This window comes from Euphorbia lathyris, chromosome 7 (genome assembly GCF_963576675.1).
Source record: "Euphorbia lathyris chromosome 7, ddEupLath1.1, whole genome shotgun sequence".
Lineage (NCBI taxonomy): Eukaryota > Viridiplantae > Streptophyta > Magnoliopsida > Malpighiales > Euphorbiaceae > Euphorbia > Euphorbia lathyris.
In genome coordinates, this window is record NC_088916.1 from 11,454,693 (window position 1) to 11,481,114 (window position 26,422).

Consider the following 26,422-nt stretch of genomic DNA (forward strand, 5'->3'; position numbering starts at 1 on the left):
ATATTTAATTTATTAGTATCACTTAAAATAAATAAAAAATAAAAACACATCTAACCAGATATAATCCTAGGTCGGGCTCGAGTCCGACTCAACAAGTTTTCGTATGAAAATACGCAATTTATTCTAGTCCGATGTTAATTTGGATGGGTTTAGACCAGATTGAACTTAGATTTAAAAATCAAATCTAAAACCTAGTATAAATACATACTAATCTAAAAATAATAAATATTAATATACTTAATAGTTGTGACATAAATATAATACATAGTAAACATAATATATAAATATAAATATACACATAAATATAATAGTTGTGATATAAATATAATATATAATCATACTGTTTTCGACTTTTCCCGATTTTTTATGATTTTCCGCCCAATCCGACTTGTCCGACTTATCCGCCTTGTCCAATTTATCCCGATTTGAACCGCCTAGATAGCAGAAAATTGGGCTCCCGACTTATGCCGATCATTTATACAAAATCGAACGGTGTTGTAAAAATCACCAATATATCGACCGACTTGACCGATTTTTACAACACTGACATTTCATATATGTAATTATTTCCTTCGCAATAATAAAATTTATAATATATCTTTCTTAGCAACACCATTAACTATGTTAAATTGAATATATGGCCACAAAATCTCATCTTATTAAAAATATAGAGCACATTAAATTTTTTACATATTGCAAAAATATGTGAAAATTCAAAGATTAAGTGAATATAATACATCACCATTGCCTATTGCAACCATTACATTAATCTGAAGAAACTATAAAAAAGCTCTCTTCTCTCTCTGCTTGCTTCCAACTGTGGAACCAAATTTAACCTTTTAATTTTCATTAGACTTGGTATAATTAATTCCTAACTCTAATTAAAAATACCTCTACATGGGTAAATAGAAAAAATTACAAAGAAATAGAATTAAAAATAAACCTAATGAAATCATATCCATCTCTCTTCATATTAAACGTTATCTTCCTCGTCACCCTCACTCAATAATGTTGAGAGCAAATTTTAAACCTTGTCGCAGACCGAGTTAACTACTAAGAGAAGAGCTTGTAGGTTTTCGTGAAAATAATTATAGTTTGTAAGCCTCCTATAAGTGAAATAATTGTAATAAACACGGCGACAATAATCGAAATCTGTAATAATATCAACAAAGTTTAATTAGTTTTACAATTTTTATATTAATTTAATAGATTAATGAATCTTAATTACTTACCTATGAGGCAACCCAATGAAAGCTCCATCTCTTTCGGCCACGAATCATTAGCCACATGCTGGAAGGGATATGCAACCAAAGAAAATATCGTTACTAAAATTAAGGGCGTGTTTGACATGAAAAATGCGTAAATTTCCATTCTTTCGGCCTTTAAAACACCGGATTTAATTGAGAGGGGATATTCCACCTCAAAGTAGGTGATTGGGCTTGAAACGAGTAATCGAATAAATTATATACATAAAAAAAACTAAATTAGAAGTACTCGGATAGTATGATGTGGATCTAAAAACAAGTCCTCCAAAGAATCCGAGTAGTCCTCCAAAAACGGAATGCACATTGCAATAAACCTTGTTAAAACTGCAAAAAAGATTCACAAAATATGGCATCAAGTATTTAGCAAAGTAGTTTTATAAATAAAGTGAAATCTATTGAAAGAATTAAAAAATGAGGGATACAAATTGATACATACCTACGTATATACTTCGACGAATTCTGGAAGTGAAATGCATATTAGTCACCAAAGTTGACTCAAGAAGATCAAATATGGGCATGGAGAATACCTGTAATATAAAAATGAAATATTGTTATTCATATTTTTATTTTTGGTTACTTAAGGGAATAAACGAAATCACTTGAAACCATTTGAAATCACTTGAAACCATTAGAAATCACTTGAAACCATATGAAATCATTTGAAATTCAGTACGAAAATGGTAAGTAGATACCTGGAAGCATGGAAGAAAACCATGAGATTGGCAGCAATAATAAGCCAAAGCGACTTTTCCAGCGAAATAAGAATATCACCCTCCACCTGATTTCCGAAAGCCCAAACCCCCAAAATGGACACACAACTATAGCAGATGACAATAATGACATAAACAAGAACAACACATTTCCACACAGGTTTCTTCGAAGGTTTCTCCGGAGTAGGTAATTCATAAGGTATGTGACTTGAATTAGCAACCCCATGAATTAGTCCACTTCAATTTTTATGATTTTTTCTTTATTTTAATTCTACTTTGAAAACACCATAGACTAAAATCAAACCAATTCAATTTACAAATAGTTTTAATCAAGCACAATTTGGATATTTTTACATATTTCTTATACAAAAACAAACCACCATTGTATGACTAGGTATATGTAATTCACAAGATATGTGACTTGAATTAGCAACCCCGTGAATTAGCCCACTTCAATTTTTATGATTTTTTATTTATCTTAATTCTACTTTGAAAAAACCATAGACTAAAATCTAACCAATTCAATTTACAAATAGTTTTAATCAAGCACAATTTGGATATTTTTACATATTTTTTATACAAAAACCAACCACCATTGTATGACTAGGTATAGGTAATTGTTTGTCCAGTCATCTTAATTTTTTTGTCCAATTACTCTCTTCTCAGTTTGATTTCTTTTTGGTGTTTCATTTTTAAATGATTTCCAATTCAACATCTCCATCCATTTTGAACATGAGGTGTTCTTCTCTCTTAGATTTCAATATGCATTTTAATGTTCCAGATTCATATATATTTTCTTTGAATTTCTCCATTTCTTCTCTACCCGAATTATATATCACTGATAGATGTGTGCTTATCTGTTGTTATTTAGGTCTAGAGGACTATAAGGATCCCAAAAGAGTGTGGTTCAAAATTCTATTGTTAGTTAGACTATCTCTACAAAACAAGGAGTGTGAATACTCCAGTAGTTGTCAATAACAACTGTGTTCTCATTTTTTTTTTTGAAGCAAACCCAGAAATATCATTGAATAAGATCAGTAGCCAATACATCAGAAAGAAAGGATGGTGGACAGTCCCACACTCCATGAATAGACTTTGATCTAACTGCCTTAGCTAAACCGTGGGCAGCTAGATTCGCTGAACGTTTAACAAATGAGATAGAAACAGAATCTAAATCTCTAAGCAAACTTCGATAGACCAATATAATATCAGAAAGATAAGAGAAACCGGCAATTTGATTGTTAATGGCATTGACAACCACCAAATAGTCAGACCTGATATCCACATGGTGAAAATTATAAAGCTTCAACCAACTAAGAGCTTCCTTGATAGAGAGGGCCTCGGCTAAAAACGAATCAACAATCCCATCCAACGCACCATGTTTAGCAGCAATGCAAATACCAAGATGATTCCGAATAACAAACGTATACGAACAGTAGTTCCCAAGAATGAACACCCTGGCATCAACATTGCAGGCACGAAATGACTCAGTAGGTAACAACCATCTAGACGATATAGACTGCGAAGAAATAGAAGACTTTGCCTTTAATTCTTGCGCCTTATTCGAGTCTCATAATTGATCTCTTATTACTCATACTTTTATTTTTATTTTTTCCATCTACTTATAATCATTATCTTTATAGTTAGTTTTCATTCTTTGTTTAATTTCATCATACCTAATTTATCTTAGTTACCTGTTTTTGCATATAATCAAATATAATTAGTTTATAAGTAGTATATAATTTTATGAATTCAATAATATTTATATATAAAAACTTTAGTACATTAACAAATCATCTAAAAAGGTAATGTATAATTAGTGTATTGCATGAGATTTCAAACTAGTTTAGTATATATTTTACAGTGTTGTAAAAGTTGTTAGACGCTAGTCTGACGGGTAAGACCTCCAAAGATCAATCAGTGATTAATTAGGAATTAATCGAATTTGTATTTTTCTATTTTTTTAGATTTATATTAAATAAATATTATCTAAACACATTTAAAATATAAATGATACTATCTAAAAATATAAATATTAATATACTTAATAGTTATTACTTAATAGGGTGTCCGCTATGGTTACTTTGTTTTTTACAAAGTACCGTTACTTGGTGTGGTTTTCACCATTGTATACCTACTTAATAGTAGTGACATAAATATAATATGTAATAAACATAATATATAAGTATAAATATAAACATAAATATAATAGTTGTGATATAAATATAATATATAAACCGACTTTTTTTGACTTTTTCCGACTAACCCGACTTGTCTGACTTATCCGCATTGTTCAATTTATCCCGATCTAAACCGCATAGGTAGCAGAAAATCGGACTCCCGACTTATGCCGACCATTTATACAAAATCGGGCGGTGTACAACACTGATATTTCATACATGTGTAATTATTTCCTCTCGCAATAATAAAATTTAAAATATATATGTTTCTTAGAGACACCAAAAGCTATAAAGTGCTAAATGGAATATATGGCCACAAAATCTCATCTTATTAAAAATGTAGAGGACATTAAAATTTTTACATATTGCAAAAATATGTGAAAATTCAAAGGTTAAATTGAATAAAATACATCACTATAACCTATTGCAACCATTACATTAATTTGGAGAAACTTAAAAAACTGTCTTCTCTCTCTCCTTCCAACTGTGGGACCAAATTTAACCTTCTTATTTTCATTAGACTTGATATAATTAGTTCCTAAATCTAATTAAAAATACCTCTATCTAGCTAAATAGAAAAAATTACAAAGAAATAAATTAAAAATAAACCTAATGAAGACGATAAGCTTCGATTTTGCTGATAATATTGCAATTTCCCCAATAAAATCGTATGCATCTCTCTTCATATTAAACGTTATCTTTCTCGTCCTCACTCAAGGGCGTGTTTGATACAAAAAATTCGTAAATTTCCATTCTTTCGGCCTTTAATCTACCAGATTTAATTGAGAGAGGATATTCCACCTCAAAGTACACTAGGCTCAAAATGAGTAATCGAATAAATTATATATTTATTCGAAAATGAAATATTGTTATTCACATTTTTATTTTTGGTTACTTAAGGGGTTAAATGAAATCACTTGAAATCACTTGAAACCATTAGAAATCATTTGAAAGTCAGGATGAAATCACTTGAAACCATTTGAAATCACTAGAAATTCAGGACAAAAATGGTAAGCGAATATCCGGAAGCTCCCGAGGACATGGAAGAAAACCATGAGATTAGCAGTAGCAATAAGCCAAAGCGGCTTTTTTCGAGCGAAATAATAACATCATCCTCCACCTAGTTTCCGAAAGCCCAAAACCCCGAAATGGACTCACAACTATAGCAAATAACAACAATGACATAAGCAAGAACAACACCTTTCCACATCGATTTCTTTGAAGGATTCTCCAGAGTAGGTAATTCACAAGATATGTGGCTTGAATTTCAAGAACTACACTATGTCCTGCAAATGCAAACACAATAGTTCGAATGCATCAAAAATTATTCCTGCTCTTGTATGTGATCTAACACCATAAGTTGTTGGGTGGCTCTCTACACCGTGCAGCATAGAAGTAACATACGCCACCATCGAATACCCGAAGGACATGATTGCAGCAATAAAGGAAACACAACTTAGTGAATTGAAATTTCGGGTTTGAGAAATGCCTAATTGAAGAACTGTGAAAAAGATGATAAAGTAGGCTTGTCTAATGGTATTGAAAGTATGTGGAGCTATGAGATCACAAAATATGGCATCAAGTATTTAGCAAAGTAGTTTTATAAATAAAGTGAAATCAATTGAAATAATTAAAAAAAGGAGGGATACAAATTGATACATACCTACGTATATACTAGTCCGACCAATAAGGCGAAGACGAATTCCGGGAGTGAAATGCATATTCGTCACCAAAGTTGACTCAAGAAGATCAAACATGAGTATGGAGAATACCTATGATATAAAAATGAAATATTGTTCTTCATATTTTTATTTTTGGTTACTTAAGGTAATAAACGAAATCAGTTGAAACCATTTGAAATCACTTGAAACCATTTAAAATTAAGGACAAAATCACTTGAAATCATTTGAAATCACTTGAAACCACTTGAAACCATATGAAATCATTTGAACTTCAGTACGAAAATGGTAATCGTATACCTGGAAGCTTCCGAGGACATTGAAGAAAACCATGAGATTAGCAACATCAATAAGCCAAAGCGGCTTTTCGAGCAAAATAAGAACATCATCCTCCACCTGATTTTCGAAAGCCCAAAACCCCGAAATGGACACACAACTATAGAAGATGACAACAATGACATAAGCAAGAACAACACCTTTCCACATGGGTTTCTTTAAAGGTTTCTCCGGAGTAGTCAATTCACAAGATATGTGACTTGAATTAACAACCCCATGAATTAGCCCACTTCAATTTTTATGATTTTTTCTTTATCTTAATTCTACTTTGAAAAAACCATAGACTAAAATCTAACCAATTCAATTTACAAATAGTTTTAATCAAGCACATTTTGGACATTTTTATATATTTTTTTATACAAAAACCAACCATCATTGTATGACTAGGTAAAGGTAATTTTTTTTGTCTAATCATCTTAATTCTTTATCCAATTACTCTCATGTCAGTTTGATTTTGTTTTTGGCGTTTCATTTCTAAATGATTTACAATTCAACATCTGCATCGATTTTGAACATGAGGTGTCCTTCTCTCTCGGATTTCAATATGCATTCTAATGTTTCAGATTCATATTTTTCTTTGAATTTCTCCACTCCTTCTCTACCCGAATTATATATCACTGATAGATGTGTAGTTATCTGTTGTTATTTAGGTCTAGATGACTATAAGGATCCCAAAAGAGTGTGGTTCAAAATGCTATTATTAGTTGGGCTATCTCTACAAAACAAGGAGTGTGAATACTCCAGTCGTTGTCAATAACAACTGTTTTCTCACAATTTTCTTTGTATTACTTATACTTTTTGCTTTTTTCTATCTGCCTATAATCATTAACTTCACCATTAGCTTTGATTCTTTCTTTAATTTCATCATACTTAATTTATCTTAAGTTTGCACTTGTTTTTGTAGACATGTAATCAAATATAATTAGTTTATAATTAGTATGTAATTTTATGAATTCAATAATATTTATACATAAAAACTTTAGTACATTAACAAATCATCTAAAAAGTTAATGTGTAATTAGTGCATTGCATGAGATTTCAAACTAGTTTAGTATATATTTCATAGTGTTGTAAAAGTCGTTAGGTGCTAGTCGAGGATTAATCGGGAATTAATCAGATTTGTATTTTTCTATTTTTTTAGATTTATATTAAATAAATATTATATAAACACATTTAAAATATAAATGATACTACCTAAAAATAATAAATATTAATATACTTAATAGTTGTGACATAAATATAAGGGGAAAGTTCAAATAAAACCCCTGTGGTTTCACTAATTTTCAAATAAAGGACTGTGATTTACTTTTTGTCAAAACGAGGACTGAGGTTTCGCACTTTAATAATACTATTAAAACTATCTTTAACGACCTGAAAATGAAAATTTTCAAGAATTAAAGTTGTTCAATGTCATATTTTCTATGGAACTACATTTTCGATTTTAGAAAATCATCTTTTTTGGAACTTTCTCTCTCTAAACATTAACTTTCTATCTCTTTACCAAACATCATCTAAATAATCTCGAAATAAAAAAGTTGAAGAATTAAAGTTACTTAGAATATTAGTAGTTCTTAAAATATGTCATTTTTGAAGTTGTTAAGGGTGATTTTAATAGTAGCAATCGAAAAAGTCCTTATTTTGTTAAAGTTGAAAACCTCAGTCCTCGTTTTGACAAAAAGTACACCACAGTCCTTTATCTGAAAATTAGTGAAACCACATGGGTTTTATTTGAACTTTACCCTAAATATAATATGTAATAAACATAATAGGTAAATGTAAATATAAACATAAATATAATAGTTGTGATATAAATATAATATATAAGCTGACTTTTTTTTTACTTTTTCGACTTTTTATGATTTTTCCGCCTAACCCGACTTGTTCGCCTTGTCAGACTTGTCCGATTTATCCCGATTTGAACCGCATAGGTAGCAGAAAATCGGGTTCCTAATCTATACCGACCATTTATACAAAATCGAGCGGTGTTGTAAAAATCACCGATATATCGGTCGACTTGACCGATTTTTACAACACTGACATTTCATACATGTAATTATTTCCTCTCGCAATAATAGAATTTAAAATATATCTCACTTAGAAACACAAAAAGCTATAAAGTGCTAAATTGAATATATGGCAACAAAATCTCATCTTATTAAAAATGTAGATGACATTAAAATTTTTACATATTGCAAAAATATGTAAAAATTCAAAGGTTGAGTGAATATAATACATCACTATAACCTATTGCAACCATTACATTAATTTGAAGAAACTTAAAAAACTGTCTTCTCTCTCTCCTTCTAACTCTGGAACCAAATTTAACCTTCTAATTTTCATTAGACTTGGTATAATTAGTTCCTAAATCTAATTAAAAATACCTCTATCTAGCTAAATAGAAAAAATTACAAAGAAATAAATTAAAAATAAACCTAATGAAGACGACAAGGTTCGATTTTGCTGATAATACTGCAATTTCCCCAATAAAATCTTATGCATCTCTCTTTATATTAAACGTTATCTTCCTCGTCCTCACTCAATAATGTTGAGAGGAAATTTAAACCTTGTCGCAGACCGAGTTAGCTACTAAGAGAAGAACTTGTAGGTTTTCGCGGAAATAATTATAGTTCGTAAGCCTCCTATAGGTGACAACAATGTGATAAACACGCCGACAACAATCGAAATCTGTAACGATCAACAAAGATTAATTAGTTTTACAATTTTAATTTAATTTAATAGATTAATGAATCTTAATTACTTACCCACGAGGCAACCCAATGAAAGCTCCATCTCTTTGGACGACGAACCATTAGCCACATGATGCAAGGGAGCTGCGACAAAAGTATATATATAGTTAATAAAATTAAGGGCATGTTAGATACGAAAAATGCTTAAATTTCCATTCTTTTGGCCTTTAAAACACCAGATTTAATTGAGAGAGGATATTCCCCCTCAAAGTAGGGGAGTGAGCTCGAAATGAGTAATCGAATAAATTATATATATATATATAAATAATAAATTAGAAGCACTTGCATAGTATGATGTGGATCCAAAAACAAGTCCTCCGAAGAATCCAAGTAGTCCTCCGAAAAACGGAATGCAAATCGCTATAAACCCTGTTAAAACTGCAAAAAAAGATTCACAAAATATGGCATCAAGTATTTAGCAAAGTATATAAATAAAGTGAAATCAATTGAAATAATTAAATAAAAAGAGGGATACAAATTGATACATACCTACGTATATGCTCCGACCAATAAGGCGGAGACGAATTCCGGGAGTGAAATGCATATTCGTCACCAAAGTTGACTCAAGAAGATCAAACATGGGCATGGAGAATACCTATAATATAAAAATGAAATATTGTTATTCTCATTTTTATTTTTGGTTACTAAAGGGATTAAATGCAAACAATTGAAATCACTTGAAATAATTTGAACTCACTTGAAACGATTTGAAATCATTTGAAATTCAAGACGAAATTACTTAAAATCATTTGAAATCATTTGAAATTCAGGACGAAAATGGTAAGCGAATACCTGGAAGCTCCCGAGGACATGGAAGAAAACCATGAGATTAGCAGCAGCAATAAGCCAAAACGGCTTTTCGAGCGAAATAAGAACATCATCCTCCACCTGATTTCCGAAAGCCCAGAACCCCGAAATGGACACACAACTATAGCAGATGACAACAATGATATAAGCAAGAACAACACCTTTCCACATCGGTTTCTTCGAAGGATTCTCCGGAGTAGACGGAATTGTTGCCTGAATTTCAAGAACTACACTGTGTCCTGCAAATGCAAAAGCAATAGTTCCAACCCCATTCAATGCATCAAAAATTATTCCTGCTGTTGAATGTGATCTAACACCATAATGTGTCGGGTGGCTCTCTACACCGCGCAACATAGACGTAACGAATGCCACCATCGAATACCCGAAGGACATGATTGCAGCAATTAAGGAAACACAGCTGAGTGAATTGAAATTTGGGGTTTGAGAAATGCCTAATTGAAGAAATGTGAAAAAGAGGATAAAGTAAGTTTGTCTGATGTTATTGAAAGTATGTGGAGCTATGAGATCACAAAATTTCTTTAATGATTTGCCGCCGGTGACTGTGTAAACTATGCTTGAAGCAATCTGAACCAATGATTGTTGTGGCATCACTATCCAATACCCGAGTTTTGGCCCGAATACGTGCTGCCCTAGCTCCGAATACCGATCAAATCGCTCTCCGGGTACAATTTCATGCATTTCAACTAGTTGCCATAATGAGTATAATGTTATTGCCCATGATATCAGTATAATTGTAATCCCAGGTCCCCTACAAATTAGCCAAATAATTTTTTTGTTAAAAGCATACTCAACATGATTCGTTTATGATTAAATCGGGACTCGGTAGACGATGCAATTTTCAGTGCACCAGCCCAATCCAAGGAATCATGTTACATAACAGAAACGGAAATGAAAATGGGAAAAAGTTATTTATAAGAAGTATAAACTTATTTATAAATATTAAAAATACACATATTTATGTAATGCTTAATATTATCTCTAATTATTATAGACATCTATAAAATCAATTCTTATCATAAAAATAACTATAATAAAAATGCATATAATTGTTAATTAAACAACGAAAATTAATAATAAAAAATGATATTTATTTACTAGAGAATAGCAATAATTAGAAATGGCAGAATAGGAACTATTATCAATTAAGTAGTTATAGCTTATAAAGAGGAAGTTTGAATTAGTTAGAATTGTAATCGGAATTGGAATCGGATTATGTATGCCTGTCGTCTCCTATTTAGGATTTGAGACGATAATAAAATATGCGGCTGGTTTTTGAGCATTTTCCACGGACATGAAAAGAGGAGTTTCCGTGCAACGTAGAATCTATCTAGACGCACTATAAATAGTTTAAGTAAAAAATGTACGTAAATATATAAAAAATATCATACGACTAGTTTAAAAATAGAATACGGAAGCCAATTACAACATAGGATATAGCTGCATCAGAAACATATTTCCTATTTTCAATATTTAGGGTTTCACAAAGTTTCCCTTTCTGAAGTGCAAAAAGGCTATCCAAGACGAGTTTTCATACAACATAGGATATAGCCGCACCCTAAATCCTCTAGAGAAGAGGTTCTAATTAAAGATCGAAGAATCAATTAGCTAGAATCACAGTCGGAATTGGAATTAGATTCATTTCCAATTTCGATTCCCAAGTGCAAAAAGGCTACCAAGGAAGAGTTTTCGTACAACATAGAATATGGCCACACCCTAAATCCTATACTGAGGTTCTAACCAAAGATGAAGAATCAATTATAGCTAGAATCACAGCCCGACTTGAATTTAGATTCATTTCCTATTTCGAAGTGCAAAAAGGCTACCAAGGAGGAGTTTTCGTACAATATAGAATATAGGCGCACGCTAAATCCTCTACACAAGAGGTTCTAACTAAAGACGAAGAATCAATTATAGCTAGAATCATAGTCGGAATTGGAATTAGATTCATTTCCTATTCGATTGCCAAGTGCAAAAAGGGTACCAAAAAGGAGTTTTCCTACAACATAGAATATGGCCACACCCTAAATCCTCTACTGAGGTTCTAATCAAAGATGAAGAATCAATTATAGCTAGAATCACAGTCCGAATTGGAATTAGATAAAATTTCCTATTTCGATTCCCAAGTGCAAAAAGACTACCAAGGAAGAGTTTTCGTACAACATAGGATATAGCCGCACCCTAAATCCTCTACAGAAGAGGTTCTAACTAAAGACAGAAGAATCAATTAGTTAGAATAACAGTCGGAATTGAAATTAGATTCATTTCCTATTTCGATTTCCAAATACAAAAAAGCTACCAAAGAGGAGTTTTCGTACAACATAGGATATAACGGCACCCTAAATCCTCTACAGAAGAGGTTCTAAAATCACAGTAGGAATTGGAATTAGATTCATTTCCTATTTCACTAGTTACATGAAAAGAGGAGTTCCCGTGCAACATAAAATCTTCTAGCCGCACCCTAAATAAATTAAGTAAAAAATCAATGTAAAGATATAAAACGCTAATAAAGAGGAGTTTTCGTACAACAAAGAATCAATTAGCTAGAATCACAGTCGGAATTAGAATTAGATTCATTTCCTATTTCAACATTTAGGGTTTTTCTTTCCGAAACCAATACAAAGCCTCAAAAACACTACCGAAAAAGAGTTTCCGTGCAACATACCAGCCGAGTTGAGAAATAGCAAAAGGCAAGCCAAGAACACCAGCACCAACCATAGCAGTAACATTGTGAAAAGCCGAGTACCACCATTTCGCCTTCCTCGAAGCAGTCACCGGCAACCAGCTATTCAAGTCAGCCTCTCTTTTTCTCCTCTCAGCTGCTGCCCTTGAAGTTGTTGCTTCATTCTCATCCACACGCTCCTGATCAATTAATTAAACGTGATTATCCTAATTAAAGCAATAAAACACAGAGTTTGATCCATAAAAACATACAATTTGATTCTCTTCAGTGTTCGCCATTGATTTTTCTTCTTTTTCTTCTTTTTTTGATGAAATAGTGTAGGAAGTAGCTAGTGAAAGAGTCTCAGAAATGGAGTAATTTATTTACTGAGTGAAGTGATTATTTGGGATCCAAAATTTATGGATGTTGAATCAGTCATACTGATTTATTAGTAAACAGTTTAATTAATTAAAGATTAAATCTATAATAGATTCTAATTTATCCTAATCCATCCACACTGAGAGATCTTAGGAGCAGTAATAGAGTTGGATAAGAAGTTAAATACAAGGCTTAATCTGAATTTGGATTTATCCAACAGTCTTTGATTTTGAAACATGTTAATCTAACTAATTTTGTAATTAGTCAATATCCTGTAATAATAATAATAATAAAAATAATAAATCCATCAACAGATTTATTTTTTTTTATTTTTGTTAGAGTTTGATTTGTTTTTCAAAGAAGATTTGGACGTAAACTATAATTTTCAAAATTTCTTAAAGTAGATCCAAATTAGTTAAGCAAAATATATTTACATGGTTAAACTTTAATAATTTGCCCTCAAAACTTTTAAATGTCGATTAATATTTTCATCTTTGGGTTTTTCCAAACTATAATCACTGCACTGCCGGTGGTTACAAAAATTTGGACAATGTCTATACCACATATAGTATAATAATCAAAATTAATCATATATTAATCCAAGTGAATAAGAATTGTCAGTTAAAATTTTAAACACAAATTAACCCACGTATATCGATTTTCAATTATAATGTGTAGTTGCATTTTTTTAATATGCCAAGTGGCTCTGACGTGGCGTTGAGATGCCGCATCAGCAATTTCGGTGAAAAAAAGATAACTGAAAAATATTCATAGTGACTTTATTGAGATAAAAACAAACTGATTTTATTGAAACAAATTGAATTTTATAACATTTTGAGGATATTTTCCAAACTTTAATCACATCATATATTTATTTTTTTTAGAAACAAACTGATGCCTTTCAATTAAAACGAACAGGTTTGTAGATCCTGCTCAAAAACAGCTATCAGCCAATGAGGCTTTACATTTGGAAAAAAAAAATTAGCATTGGAACGAGATTGCCTTACTACTGCATGAGCAGTCCCATTCGCTAATCTAGGAACATTAATCACATCATATATTAATTACCCAACTCTCTCTAAAAACATCAAATCAACTCCAACAAATCTGATTAAAATAAGATAATGTCTTAATTCATTAAACATATAAATAACCTCCTGAACGTAATAGTTCTCCATTATTAGTATTATATATTATATAGTAAGAAATCTGTAGTTGTATAAATTAGTTATAATTCATTCTTATGGTAATGAGTTATAACAAAGTAATTATATTAATTAACTAGTATATAAAAGGGAAATTTTAAAAAGTGCCCCGTTTTAAGATTATATATAGCTATATACCACTTTTGATTTTAGTGTGATTATATTCGTTTTCACGTTTTTTTTCTCTCTTTCGTTCCATCTGTGTGATTCTTCTATGAGTTATGTTTATCCTGCTTCGTTTCATCGGTGTGTTGAGTTGAATGTGTTTGTTGTTGTTGTTGTTTTTGGAGATTATGTAAATGTGTAAGAGAAATAAAAAAAAAAAAAAGTTATTTTTATCTTCGTTATAACATGAAGATGACGTTTTTAGGTCATCGAGTGGGAAGGTGTATAAAATGTCATTAGCAGAGTTAGCCGATGACTTAGGGTGTTCCCCTACGTACCTCTTTTGAGTGTTGGAAAGAGGAAACAAGAAGATAAGAGTTGTGTATTAGTCAAAAAGAAGGGGGAGAAGGAAAAGATGCAAGAGAACTTCTACGGTGTACTGGGTGTAATGGACTCAACCAATGAAAAAAGAGAAGCATGCTACCTCGTTGGGAAATGATTGATGTAAAGAAAAAAGTGCACATTTGTCATATTTATTGGTAAGGTCCAATGGACCGGCCGGGACCATAATAGAATTTCTCAAGATGCAGATGAAGCATAAGAAGTCTTTAGTGTACATAAAGGGAAACATGTTCCACGAGGCAGGTATGTTGATTTTGCACTTTATTTACTGCTTTCTTTCTTTTTTTTTTGGTTGTGTTTTTTTGTATGATATACATTTTTAAATTTAATTTTTTTTTGTTAATTAATAATTTTGGTTGGGTTTCATCCGCATTCTATAATCTGATGTAGAATTTGTTATTAATGTTTTTGTGATATATATTGTTTATTTTTATTGGATGTTGTTATTTCTGGTTGGGGTTCACTCAGTTTCAACCAGTTTTACAGGAGGTAAGACTAGGTGAAACTGATGTAAATTTATTTTTAATGTATTGTTATTGTATGATCTATATTGTTTATTTTTGTTGTTGGATTTTGTTGATTTCGGTTAGCCAATTACACAAGATGCGAAACTAGGTGAAAATGGGTGAAACTCATTGTAATTTATTTCAAACTGATGAACTTATTGTTAATGTTTTGTTATGATATATATATATTGTTTACATTTGTTGATTTTTGTTGTTGTTTTGTTATGTTTCACTTAGTTTCATCTAGTTTCATAAAAGGTGAAACTAATGTAAACTTTATTTTTTATGGATAATTTCGAAAAGAACCCTTTGTGGTTTCATGTTTTCACATATAAATCCCTTCGTTTTTTACAAAAAAAAAAAGGACTGAGATCGTTAATATTAGCAGAATCGTGAAAATTGACTGATAGCATCAATTTTGCTTACATGTCAATGAGCATTTTTATTCATTTTTTCTTTTTTTGACTTGTTAAATGTCATAAATATATTCTATTTTATCATCTTCTTCTTCTCAATAGATAGAAATATATTTTTCCCGACCATAATGATGAATTCAGGTTGCATGTGCTCGGTATGTTGCAAGTGGATCCCGCGACGCACCGTATGGGATCATAGACCAAAATCCAAACTCATTCCTATCAATTTTATAGCTCACTGTTAGCAGAGTGGTAATTGATCCACTTCACTTGTCCGCAACAACGTGTTCACCGATTCACCCAATATACCTATATATGGCATCCTCTTAGGCGTATATCAAAGTGAACCAGATTCCACGTTGTTTGCTATTATGAAATCAGGTTTCGAGATACTAGAGTTCTACACTTAGGAAGATCAATGACACGTCCGCCATGAATCTTTCGAGAGCGGATCGGTCTAGTCCCATATTGACCTACATCAATACGTACATGCATCCATATCTAACTATGCAAGTATTGCAATTGTATATTCAACACCATTACACATATAATGAATGTATAGACCTTTGGTTATATTCATTCCCCCGAATAGAATAGGCCTCATACAAGTTTATGATTATCAATCAACAGATACTTTATTCATGTTTACAGCACAAGATATAAATAGAGTGAATTAATGCCTTTATTCATATAACACTGATACAAATTATTCAAACAATGTACATAATGTTTAATACATGGTCTAGAACCAATGCTTAAGAAGTAGGGCACATCAACATGGAAATGTTCTGCAAAATTACCAATGAGAGAGAGCTTAAGGAGAGAGAGAGAGAGCGCTTGAGGAGAGAGAAATAAAGTGTAAGATAGTGATTAGGTATGAAAAAAATTAAAATTAAATTATAAAACAAATAAATATAAAGGTAAAAATACCCTTTTGACCTTTGACTGCCATTTTAACTTTTTTAACACTGCTAATCAGCTTTGACTATATTTGTTAACAGAATCAACATCAAAGTATATATTTATCAACTTTTAAACCATATAGTTTATGTTTGAAACTGCATAATTTATTTTTATACTTTTCTCTGTATATTATAGAGTTAGAAATAAATAGTTATTCTAATCCCTATTTGATTTAACTATACCTAATGTAATTAGAAGGCTAATTTGCTAATAAAAGAAAACCAATATATATTCCCCTAAGTGTAAAATTCGGCCAACACCCGAAATATTGCTTTGAGCTAGCTTTAATTTTCTCTCACAATTACACTTCACTCAAAACTTGTTCTTGCTTTCTTTTGTTCTTCATTCGAGATTCATGTGGATTACTGCTAGAGGCATTCTACTTTTGGGTGATAACAAGTTAAAATTGAATTACCGAATTGATCTAAGTTCATTCAAGCTTCCGTGGTACGCTCCATCAAAAGTAGATAACCTCAAAAAGGTAAATTTTTATGTTTTTTGAATTGTTCTAAATATTATTATTGAATAACGAACGTATTCATTCATCGAGTTAAGGGAATAGTTTATAAAAATTTAAATATTCTGATGCGTATGTTATTCCCTAACATTGATATCAGAGTGGGATTACATTATTCGGTGTAATTGAGCTAAAAATTAATTATTGAATTGTTGGAGGATTATGTTAATTTTTATAAAATTTTATTTTATAGGTTTTTGGAATTTGATTAGTAGCGTGGCTATTGACCTAATGTGTCGGGGTAAATTTGCTTCGTCCTCAAGCATGTGTATGTTTTCAATTTTTTTATTTTAAATTGGTTTCATAGGACAAGATTCTTTGCTATGACGGGTAAATTACATACGTGATGTATAACTTTTACCTGTTATCACACTTTAGTGTACAACCTTTAATTTTGCACACTAAAATATACAACCTTATGTTGACTTCCCACTAAAGTGTACAGCAGGTAAAAATGACTGGTCAACCCTGTTAACCACTTGATCAACATGACACCTCATCAATTTTCACTACTTAAAAATTAAATGTGCTCCCTATATATTATTAAATTACTTTTATACCCTTGATAAAAATAAATTTCCCAATTCCATCTTTTCTATTTTTTCACATTTTCTCCCTAAACTTTATTTCTTTTAATCCATCCTCCCACTGATTATATATCTATCTCTCTCTAAAACCTCTCTCTCTCCTCTCTCCAGCTGCCATGGAAGTTGCTTCAAACTCAACTCCGACTGCTTTCCCGTGCCCGTGCCTCCGACGCCGCCGCTGACCTCATAAAAACAATATTCTCGAGTTACGAATCATCGAAATCTTCTTCCTACCAGTCGCCATTTCTCACCAAAAAACACACTCTGCACCTACCTTCCCAATTAAAACGAACACAATAATCACCAGATTCAATTGATCAATCAAACATACATATCCATAAACTAATTCGAAAATTAGACCTTAGCAGACAAAGATAAGCTTCACAACTATTATAAGTGTCGAATCAAAAAGGTTTGCAGCATTCCAAATGGTAGAAAGAAGCAAAGAAACAAAAGAAACAAAGGAGGCAGAAGTTACCAGAAAAGAAATAAATTACTTTTCATAAGAAAATCAAACGAAATGGCGTCTTCTCTTGCTCTCAGAAGAACCACCGCTTCTCCGCTGTTTCCCAAGCTGCTCAATCAGCTCCGATCTGCCTCTTCAGCTCCTTCTCTTTCTCGCTCTTTCAACACCAACGCTGAGCTCACAAACTTCGGACCAAATGATCTAGGAAACGTCGATGTTGAGCGCCGCTCCTCCGATCGCTTCCTCTCACGCCGCCGTGACATCTCCCAGAAGAATACTCTGATTATAAAAGGTCGTCGAAATCCGATTAATAAATAATTATCCAGTGGCCGTCGAAATTGGAAAATTCCTACCCCATGAAATCTCAGCGGCGGCGGAGGCACAGGCACGGGAAAGCAGTCGGAGTTGATTTTGAAGCAACTTCCATGGCAGGCGGAGAGAGGAGAGAGAGAGGGGTTTTAGAGAGAGATAGATATATAATCAGTGGGAGGATGGGTTAAAAGAAATAAAGTTTAGGGAGAAAATGTGAAAAAATAGAAAAGATGGAATTGGGAAATTTATTTTTATCAAGGGTATAAAAGTAATTTAATAATATGTAGGGACCACATTTAATTTTTAAGTAGTGAAAATTGATGAGGTGTCACGTTGACCAAGTGGTTAACAGGGTTGACCGGTCATTTTTACCTGTTGTACACTTTAGTGTGAAGTCAACAGAAGGTTGTACATTTTAGTTTGCAAAATTAAAGGTTGTACACCAAAGTGTGATAACAGGTAATCTGGGAATGCGGAATAATGATCCGGGGCTCCGTCGGGGAGGTCCTGCCTTCTCGTGGATCGGCCCTGCGCGGGGATCGGTCCCTGCGGATATTCCGAAGATTAAGACAGTTAGTTATTCTTAGAGAGCTTTTTAATCTAGTGTGAGTGAAGTAGAGAGGGTTATGAGTTACCCGATCCATGCTTCTTCCTTTAATGGTCTATTTATATCGGACAGACTTGGGCCTGGGGGGCCCTCTGCTTCTCGAACGTTGGTGGGCCTCTTGGGCCTTAAGGTGATAATCCGAATCAAGTGGTCCCCCCCCCCCCCGACGATGTTAGCCGAGCTCCGTCCCCTCTTCCTGAGTTAAAACGACTCCTACTGTTTCATCGGCGATGGTGAAGTATAGGTGAATATCCCGGTCTGGTACTGGCACCGATAGCAGCGGGGGAGTGGCAAGGAAACTTTTGATGGCGTTGAACGCAGCCTGGCAGTCCGTAGACCACTTAAAGGGATGCTCCTTTTTTATTGCTTTGTAAAAGGGCAAACACCGCTGTGCCGAGCAAGAGATGAAACGCCCCAAGGCGATGATCCTTCCGTTGAGTCTTTGAACCCCTTGCAGGTCACGCGGTGGCTCCATTGCCAAAACTGCCTCGATCTTCGCGGGGTTAGGCTCGATGCCCTTTTCTGACACCACGCAACCCAGGAACTTGCCGCTGCGAATTCCGAAGAAACATTTCTCCGGGTTTAGTTTAAGGTTATAGGCTCTGAAAATCTCAAATACCTCCGCCAAATCTCGCGGATGGTCGCCTTCCTCGGTGCTGAGGACCACCATGTCATCGATATACACTTGTACTGTCTTGCCAATGAGATGTGCGAACATCTCATCTACCAATCGCTGTTACGTGGCTCCCGCATTCTTTAACCCAAAAGGCATGACATTGTAGCAATACGTGCCTTCATGCGTAATGAAGGAGGTTTTTTCGGCATCGGCTGGGTCCAGAGGGATCTGCTGGAACCCGGCGATAGCATCGAACTGAGACAAAATCTTGCGACCAGCAGTTTGATCAAGGAGCTGATCTATATTAGGCAGCGGGTAAGAATCCTTGGGGCAAGCTTTATTAACATTCGTAAAATCTACACACATGCGGTACTTCCCGCTGGCTTTCTTTACAAGTACAACGTTAGAAAGCCAGTCCAGATAGTTAACCTCGCGAATAAACTTTACAGCTAGGAGTTGTCAATCTCTGCCTTTACTGCGACCTGCTTGTCCTTTGCCTGTACTCGCATCTTCTGTTTTAAGGGTTCGACGGAGGGGTCGATGCTTAGCTTGTGTACTACTTGATCAGGTGAGACCCCCGTGATGTCCTCGGTGCACCAAGCGAACACATCCGAGTGCTCTGACAGGACAGCTTTGATTTCGTTGGCCAAAAGGGACGCGAGCCTGGTCCTGATCTTTACAGTCTGGTTATCCCCGAGGACACAGTCGTCGATCGGCTCGATAGGCACGGGATTGTACCCTCTCACGTCCATCAGACCGTCCTCCAGGTAGAGCGCTGTCCGGGGCTGAGTTGCCTCCCACTGCAATCTTTTGGCCAACATGCGATCTCCCTGGATGGCGATCCTTCCGTGCTGAATTGGCAAGGTCAAGTACAAACCGGAGATATCAATTATGGCTCTCAGGGCAGCCAGCAGGGGCCTTCCGATGATGGCGTTGTAGGCCAGTGGGATATCGACCACCACCCACTCTGCAGTCTCCTCGGTTTCCTCGACTCCTTCGGCGAAAATAGTAGGCAATGTGATAACTCCCTTGACCGGGACTTCGATCTCCGACAGGCCGACCAGAGGGAAAGTTCCGGCTCTGAGGGCAGTGTGAGTATTCTTCATCGCGCGGAGTGCCGTCCAGGTGAGCAGGTTCACCGAACTTCCCGTGTCTACCAGCACCCGGTGCGTTTTGAAGCCGGCGATGTTGATAGTCATAACCAGAGCCTCCGAATGGCTGGTCCAGAGGGGTGGCTGTACCGTTAGGGTCTGCCCGACTGCCTTCCTCTTATGGGAGCTCTCCGGTGGTGCGGAGAACGCTGGTACCCCCTCCCTTATAACGTGTATCTCCCCATGGTATCTCGGCCATTTTGGCTCCTCTGGTCGACCTACTTCCCGCTGCTTCGGGCTTTGCTCCCTTTGCCTGGTCGCCTTTGGTGGCGCGCCTTGCTCCGTGATCCGCTCGACCTCTCTTTGCAGTTGATAGCAGTTCTCCGTGGAATGACCGGAGGATTTGTGATACTTGTAGTACTCTTTTTCTGCACGGGTTTTGTTCTTGTCGGCGGCCGGAATTTGCTATGTGAATCGGCGAGGTTGGCTCTGAGTAGCGTAATGTACCTCCTTGCCTCGGGATCGATCTCCCCGACGCTCCAAGTTTGCCCGCTCGGTCTAAGCTGGAAAAGGCATTGGGGCCTCCTTGCGGGCTCGAGCTTCCTCACGTACCTCCGGGATCGGCCGGCCTTTCTCCTGCTTGTGCGTGTCTCCTCTGGCCTTGTCCCTTTCTGACTCCTCGTAACCGGCAGGCTGGTCACAATCATCGTATCTGACAAAGGTTTGCGCCATGGTCATGAGCTCTTCGAAAGATCTTGGCATTTTCTGGAAATATTTCTGCTTAAGAGGCTCGCATGAGGTCCCTTTTGCCAGAGCGTCATGAGCCACCTCCAGGTTGAGGCCCTTAACTTGTGAGGCCATATGGTGAAACCTTGAGAGGAAGTTGCGCAGAGGCTCAGTTGCTCGCTGCTTGAGCCCATTGAGGTCTGAACTGATCTTCCTAACCTTCGCTGCTGCGGCAAACCGGGAGAGGAAAAGATCTTTTAGGAGATCAAAAGAGTCGATTGATTCTGGAGCAAGTCCTCGATACCACTCCTGCGCACTAGACGAGAGGGTGGTCGGAAAGACCTTGCACATGATGTCCTCGTCCTTCGAGTATAAGTTGATGGTGCTCATGAATGATGCCACATGGTCGTTCGGGACCTCGGTCCCTGAATACTGGGACAATCGAGGAGCTTTCTAGTCCCGTGGGAACCTTGTCTCGATGATCCTCTGCACTAGTGGCGTTTTGCTGGAGGTGATGCTTCCTCCCATGACGCCTCCGAGGGCCCTTTTGTCTAGAAAATGCTGGATTTTTAGTTCCAACAAGTCTTCGCTATTCGCGGCCGCGGTCTCCTCACGCCGCGCTCCGCCCTCACTGGCCGTAACGGCCCCGACTCCTCCTCCTGCGATGACCACTGGCCCCGCGAGCTCCCCTGGCAACGTCCCTTCTCTTTGTATTTCTGCTGCCTCTTTCAGGTATTGCCAGATTTTGGCGTTCTCCTCCTGCAAGCTCCTTTGTTGGTCTATGATCTTCATCTGAGCCGCCGTATGAATCGCCTGGGTTGTCTGAAAACCTTGGATTGCACTAAAGAGTTGAGTAGTGTTGTAGGTCTTTTCTTCTTCAGGGCTCACTTCCTCCATCAGTGGCCCTAGGTTTCTGGGGGAAATTGGAACGTTCGGAGTGGAACGCTCGGCGTGCGTCATGGAGCTAGTTGCTCCCATTTCGGGTACTGTAGTCGGGGCAGATTCAGTAGGGGTCTGCATTTTGTTTGAAGCTCCGAAGTCACTTGTATTCCACGTTCACCGCACCAAATAATCTGGGAATGCGGAATAGTGATCCGGGGCTCCGTCGGGGAGGTCCTACCTTCTCGTGGATCGGCCCTGCGCGGGGATCGGTCCCTATGGATACTCCGAAGATTAAGACAGTTAGTTATTCTTAGAGAGCTTTTTAATCTAGTGTGAGTGAAGTAGAGAGGTTATGAGTTACCCGATCCGTGCTTCTTCCTTTAATGGTCTATTTATATCGGACAAACTTGGGCCTGGGGGGCCCTCTGCTTCTCGGACGTTGGTGGGCCTCTTGGGCCTTAAGGTGATAATCCGAATCAACAGGTAAAGGTTGTACACCACGTATGTAATTTACCCTTGCTATGGCATTTAATAGAATCCAAAGTATAAAGAATGATTCATTCGTTTTAGTTCGGATTGGGTATGTAGTTATTGTTTTCGGTAAATTTCAATTCCAATAGAGTAAAATTGCCATTTAAATGCTTAATATGTAATTTTTAATCAATTATGGGATAAAGGGTATTTTAGGGATAAAATTAATTCAATGGAATAAAATTATGTAGGATGCGGATTGAATGTTATGTTGACGTGCTAGAATTATAGGATTTAATTGAGTCATATTTGATCGAGTCTGACATTATAGAATAAATCCGAAAGACATGTCCCAATGTCCAGCTAACATTTATCTATCTTGCAGGTTTAATAGATTTATTTAGGACTAGAACAAATGTATAAGATTTTGATATGAATCGGGATGTAATTTATAATTCTGATTTTATTCACCGTTTTCTGCAAATTGTGTGGTGAATGTATAGATTATATTCGGTATTTTAACATAAATCAATTGTACAAGTTTATTAATCAAACCCTTGCCATGTTATAATTCGCGAACCCATATCTGAGGCTGTCAGAAATCTGATCCTACTACTTTGGACTAAGGAACTAATAGATAGACCAAGCCTTCATTTGAAGCATGGAATTAGTCTACGAGATGACATTATGTAGGCGTGTGTGTCATCTATTTATGTTCCCGGATATTAACCCGGATGGCAACTCTGACAAAATAAATTAACTTAAAAAAGGGCAATAAAAAAGGTGGCACAACCCACGACAAAATAAATAAGCATGCACCGGAAAGGACCCGCCAAATAGCGTCCTAAGACAACGTTAAGTGACGGTGTACTTACAATTAAAACGGACATTCAAAGGTCTGGACGCTCACACCGGCCCGGGTCACTTGATCCTCTGGCCCGCTGGAAAACTTTAAACATAAATGGTTACGGCGAACAACTACTCGTCCAATGCCAAGGCGGTTATAGTGTCTGTTATTAAATCTTCAATGTTGCTCGATTTCAAAATCAATGTTTTTGACGTCTCTTTATCAACTCCATTATTAACGTCTAGATTTCGAAATTTTTGCCTGGTTTAATCAGAGAATACATGCTAGGTTTTATTTCTTTTTCTTATTATATGAGTTTGAACTAATTTTTTTGATGGATATATAAATGACTGAATCTTGAATCCTAAATAAAAACCAAGAGAAAGATTGAGATAGATTTATGGACTCTTTTTGAAACTGCGACGCCCAATAAATAGATTTCTTATATTAAGTACCGGATTTTCCATGTTACTTGAAGAATTCCCAATTCATATTTGGACACGTCTATTGTGATCCTATTTAATAATTAAAATAGTAAATCTCTTATAATAAGTATGAGTTCATGTTATTCGTGACTATATATATATATATATATATATATATAGGAGTCTCCTATTTAAAATCAGAAAAATATGTTGATGGCATGGTCTAGATACAAATAACATAAAAAAAAATATGTTTATGATATAATAAATATATTTTGGCTAAAAAAAATATTAATTGACCCTTAAAAATAAAAAAGAAATAACATAAAAAAATATATTTCCAAAGGATAACTATTAAAGTTAATTCTAACAAGAAATAGGTTTAAACTTAACGTATGGAATTATGTAAATTTAACCAAGTAAGATAATTTTAGCTATACGTTATTAAAAAAAGGGTCCTGATATTTACAGCCCTAAGGGCTGTAAATAAAACCCTACAAATTACTATATTTAGTGTTAATTTAGTTTTTCAAGATAATCTTATAATAAAATTTATTAATACTTAAAAATTAAATTATTAAATACTCCTAAAAACTAGTAAACTAATTATATTTCCAATATAAATAAATGCTTTAGAATTAAGATTTTATTTTATTTTATTGAAAATATATGGAGAATTAATGCTTATATACAACCCTAACGGGGTGTTTGTTAGAAGGGATATAGGAAGTGAGATAGAGATAAAAAACACGAGATAAGTTATCCCGTGTTTGTTTGAGAGATAGAAGAGTGAGACGGATGAGGGATAAGCTTCTTATCCCTCAAATCCTATACCCAGGAGGGGGGTGGTATAAGGAGGTGAGATAAGCTCCTGCGATTTTAATAGGATGGAAAAGTCAATCTTATCCCTCAAATTAATGTTATGTAGTTTAAATAGGGTTAAAATAGTAAAATGTATTATTTTATCCCTATCCCTATCCCACGTACCAAACATTGAATAATAATTCTCGACTATCATATTTTTATCCTTATCCCAACCATTTATCATTATCCCTATCCCAACCTATATCCCTATCCCTATCCCAATAGAATACCAAACGCCCCCTAAGGGTTGTATATATCATTTGCCTTTAAAAAAATAGAAAAAACTATCACTTGAGATCTTCCAAACATTAAGGGAAAAGTACAAAAATAAACCTTGTGGTTACACCTGTACCTGTTTTCGATCGGTACCCTTGTGGTTTAAAAATTTACAAACTGGTACCTTGAGGTTCATTCTGTTAGTAAACACAGGCCAAATTGGCTAACAGTGTTAAAGTCAAAGGGAAAAGAGTTAATTTGTACTTATATTTATTTATTTTATAAATTAACCCTTTTATTATCTAATTATCACAAACAAAAAATAAATCATACGAACTAGAACATTTTCCATTCCACAAAATAAAATAAAAAAATCAATTACACCATTTTTTTAATCTCTTTTTAATAAAAAAATCAAAACACACACTTTCTCTATTTTCTCTCTCTAAAAATAGATTAGTGATATTTTTAATGAGGTAATGTAGATGATTGGTCTGATTGAAGAGACTCTAGAGCGGAAAATGCTCTAGTTCGTATAATGCGGAAAATGCTCTAGTTCGTATAATACGAATTAGAACATTTTCCATTCCAAAGTCTCTTTAATCGGACCAATCATCTATATTATCTCATTAAAAACATCACTAATCTAGTTTTAGAGAGAGAAAATAGAGAGGAAGTGTGTTTTGATTTTTATTAAAGAGAGACGAAGAAGATGGTGTAATTGATTTTTATTTTTTATTTTGGAGTTTGATTGTGATAATTAGATAATAAGAGGGTTAATTTATAAAATAAATAAATATAAGGATAAAATTAACTCGTTTCCCTTTGACTTTAACACCGTTAGTCAATTTGGCATGTGTTTGCTAACGGAAAGAACCTCAAGGGTGCCGATCGAAAACATGTATAACTACAAGGTTTATTTTTATATTTTTCTCAAATATCAATTATAGCTAAGATATTTAGTGTATTACTAACAAAATTACAAAAATTATGTTAAATGTTAAAAACCAACCTGCCACATACAAGTCAATCACAATTTTTTTTTTTTGTTAAACCGTCTAAAATATTTACTATGTTATTAATATACTCCCTCAGTTTTTTTTTATTATATGACGTTTTAGACTTTTAATTTGTTTATTTTTATACGTCGTTTTGTATTATAAATGCACTTTATAATGCTTTCTCTAATTTGATTCTATTAATGATAAGGGAGATGTATAACTATTAATGCAAATAAATTTAATTAAGTCATAAAAATTAATAAAAGAGAGTAGTTTTGCATAGAAAGTATAGATTTAGGAGAGAAGTATTAAGGGTAAATTAATTATTTTAATAGTCTCATTAATATTGCATTAGTTTTGATGAAAAACCTTAAACGACATATAAAAAAACAACCAACAAAAAATATACGAAACT

At 34.6% G+C, this 26,422-nt stretch overlaps 1 protein-coding gene, 1 long non-coding RNA gene and 1 pseudogene across 2 annotated transcripts; all 3 read right to left on the minus strand.

The window, feature by feature from the left end:
* Positions 1–1,053: 1,053 nt before the first annotated feature.
* Positions 1,054–6,320, minus strand: LOC136235995 (lysine histidine transporter-like 5; annotated as a pseudogene).
* Positions 6,321–8,736: 2,416 nt separating this feature from the next.
* On the minus strand, positions 8,737–12,475 carry LOC136234691 (lysine histidine transporter-like 5). Its single transcript, XM_066024164.1, has 6 exons — positions 12,408–12,475; positions 9,710–10,493; positions 9,407–9,512; positions 9,204–9,295; positions 8,933–9,001; positions 8,737–8,855 (listed from the first exon to the last, which is right to left on the minus strand). Exons 1-6 carry the CDS (start codon positions 12,458–12,460, stop codon positions 8,757–8,759), a joined length of 1,203 nt encoding a protein of 400 aa, XP_065880236.1. The 5' UTR covers positions 12,461–12,475; the 3' UTR covers positions 8,737–8,756.
* A 4,983-nt stretch (positions 12,476–17,458) lies between these two features.
* On the minus strand, positions 17,459–18,607 carry LOC136234692 (uncharacterized). The gene is made up of 2 exons (XR_010691442.1): positions 17,962–18,607; positions 17,459–17,757 (listed from the first exon to the last, which is right to left on the minus strand). It is a non-coding gene; the product is annotated as an uncharacterized lncRNA (long non-coding RNA).
* Between the last annotated feature and the right edge of the window lie 7,815 nt (positions 18,608–26,422).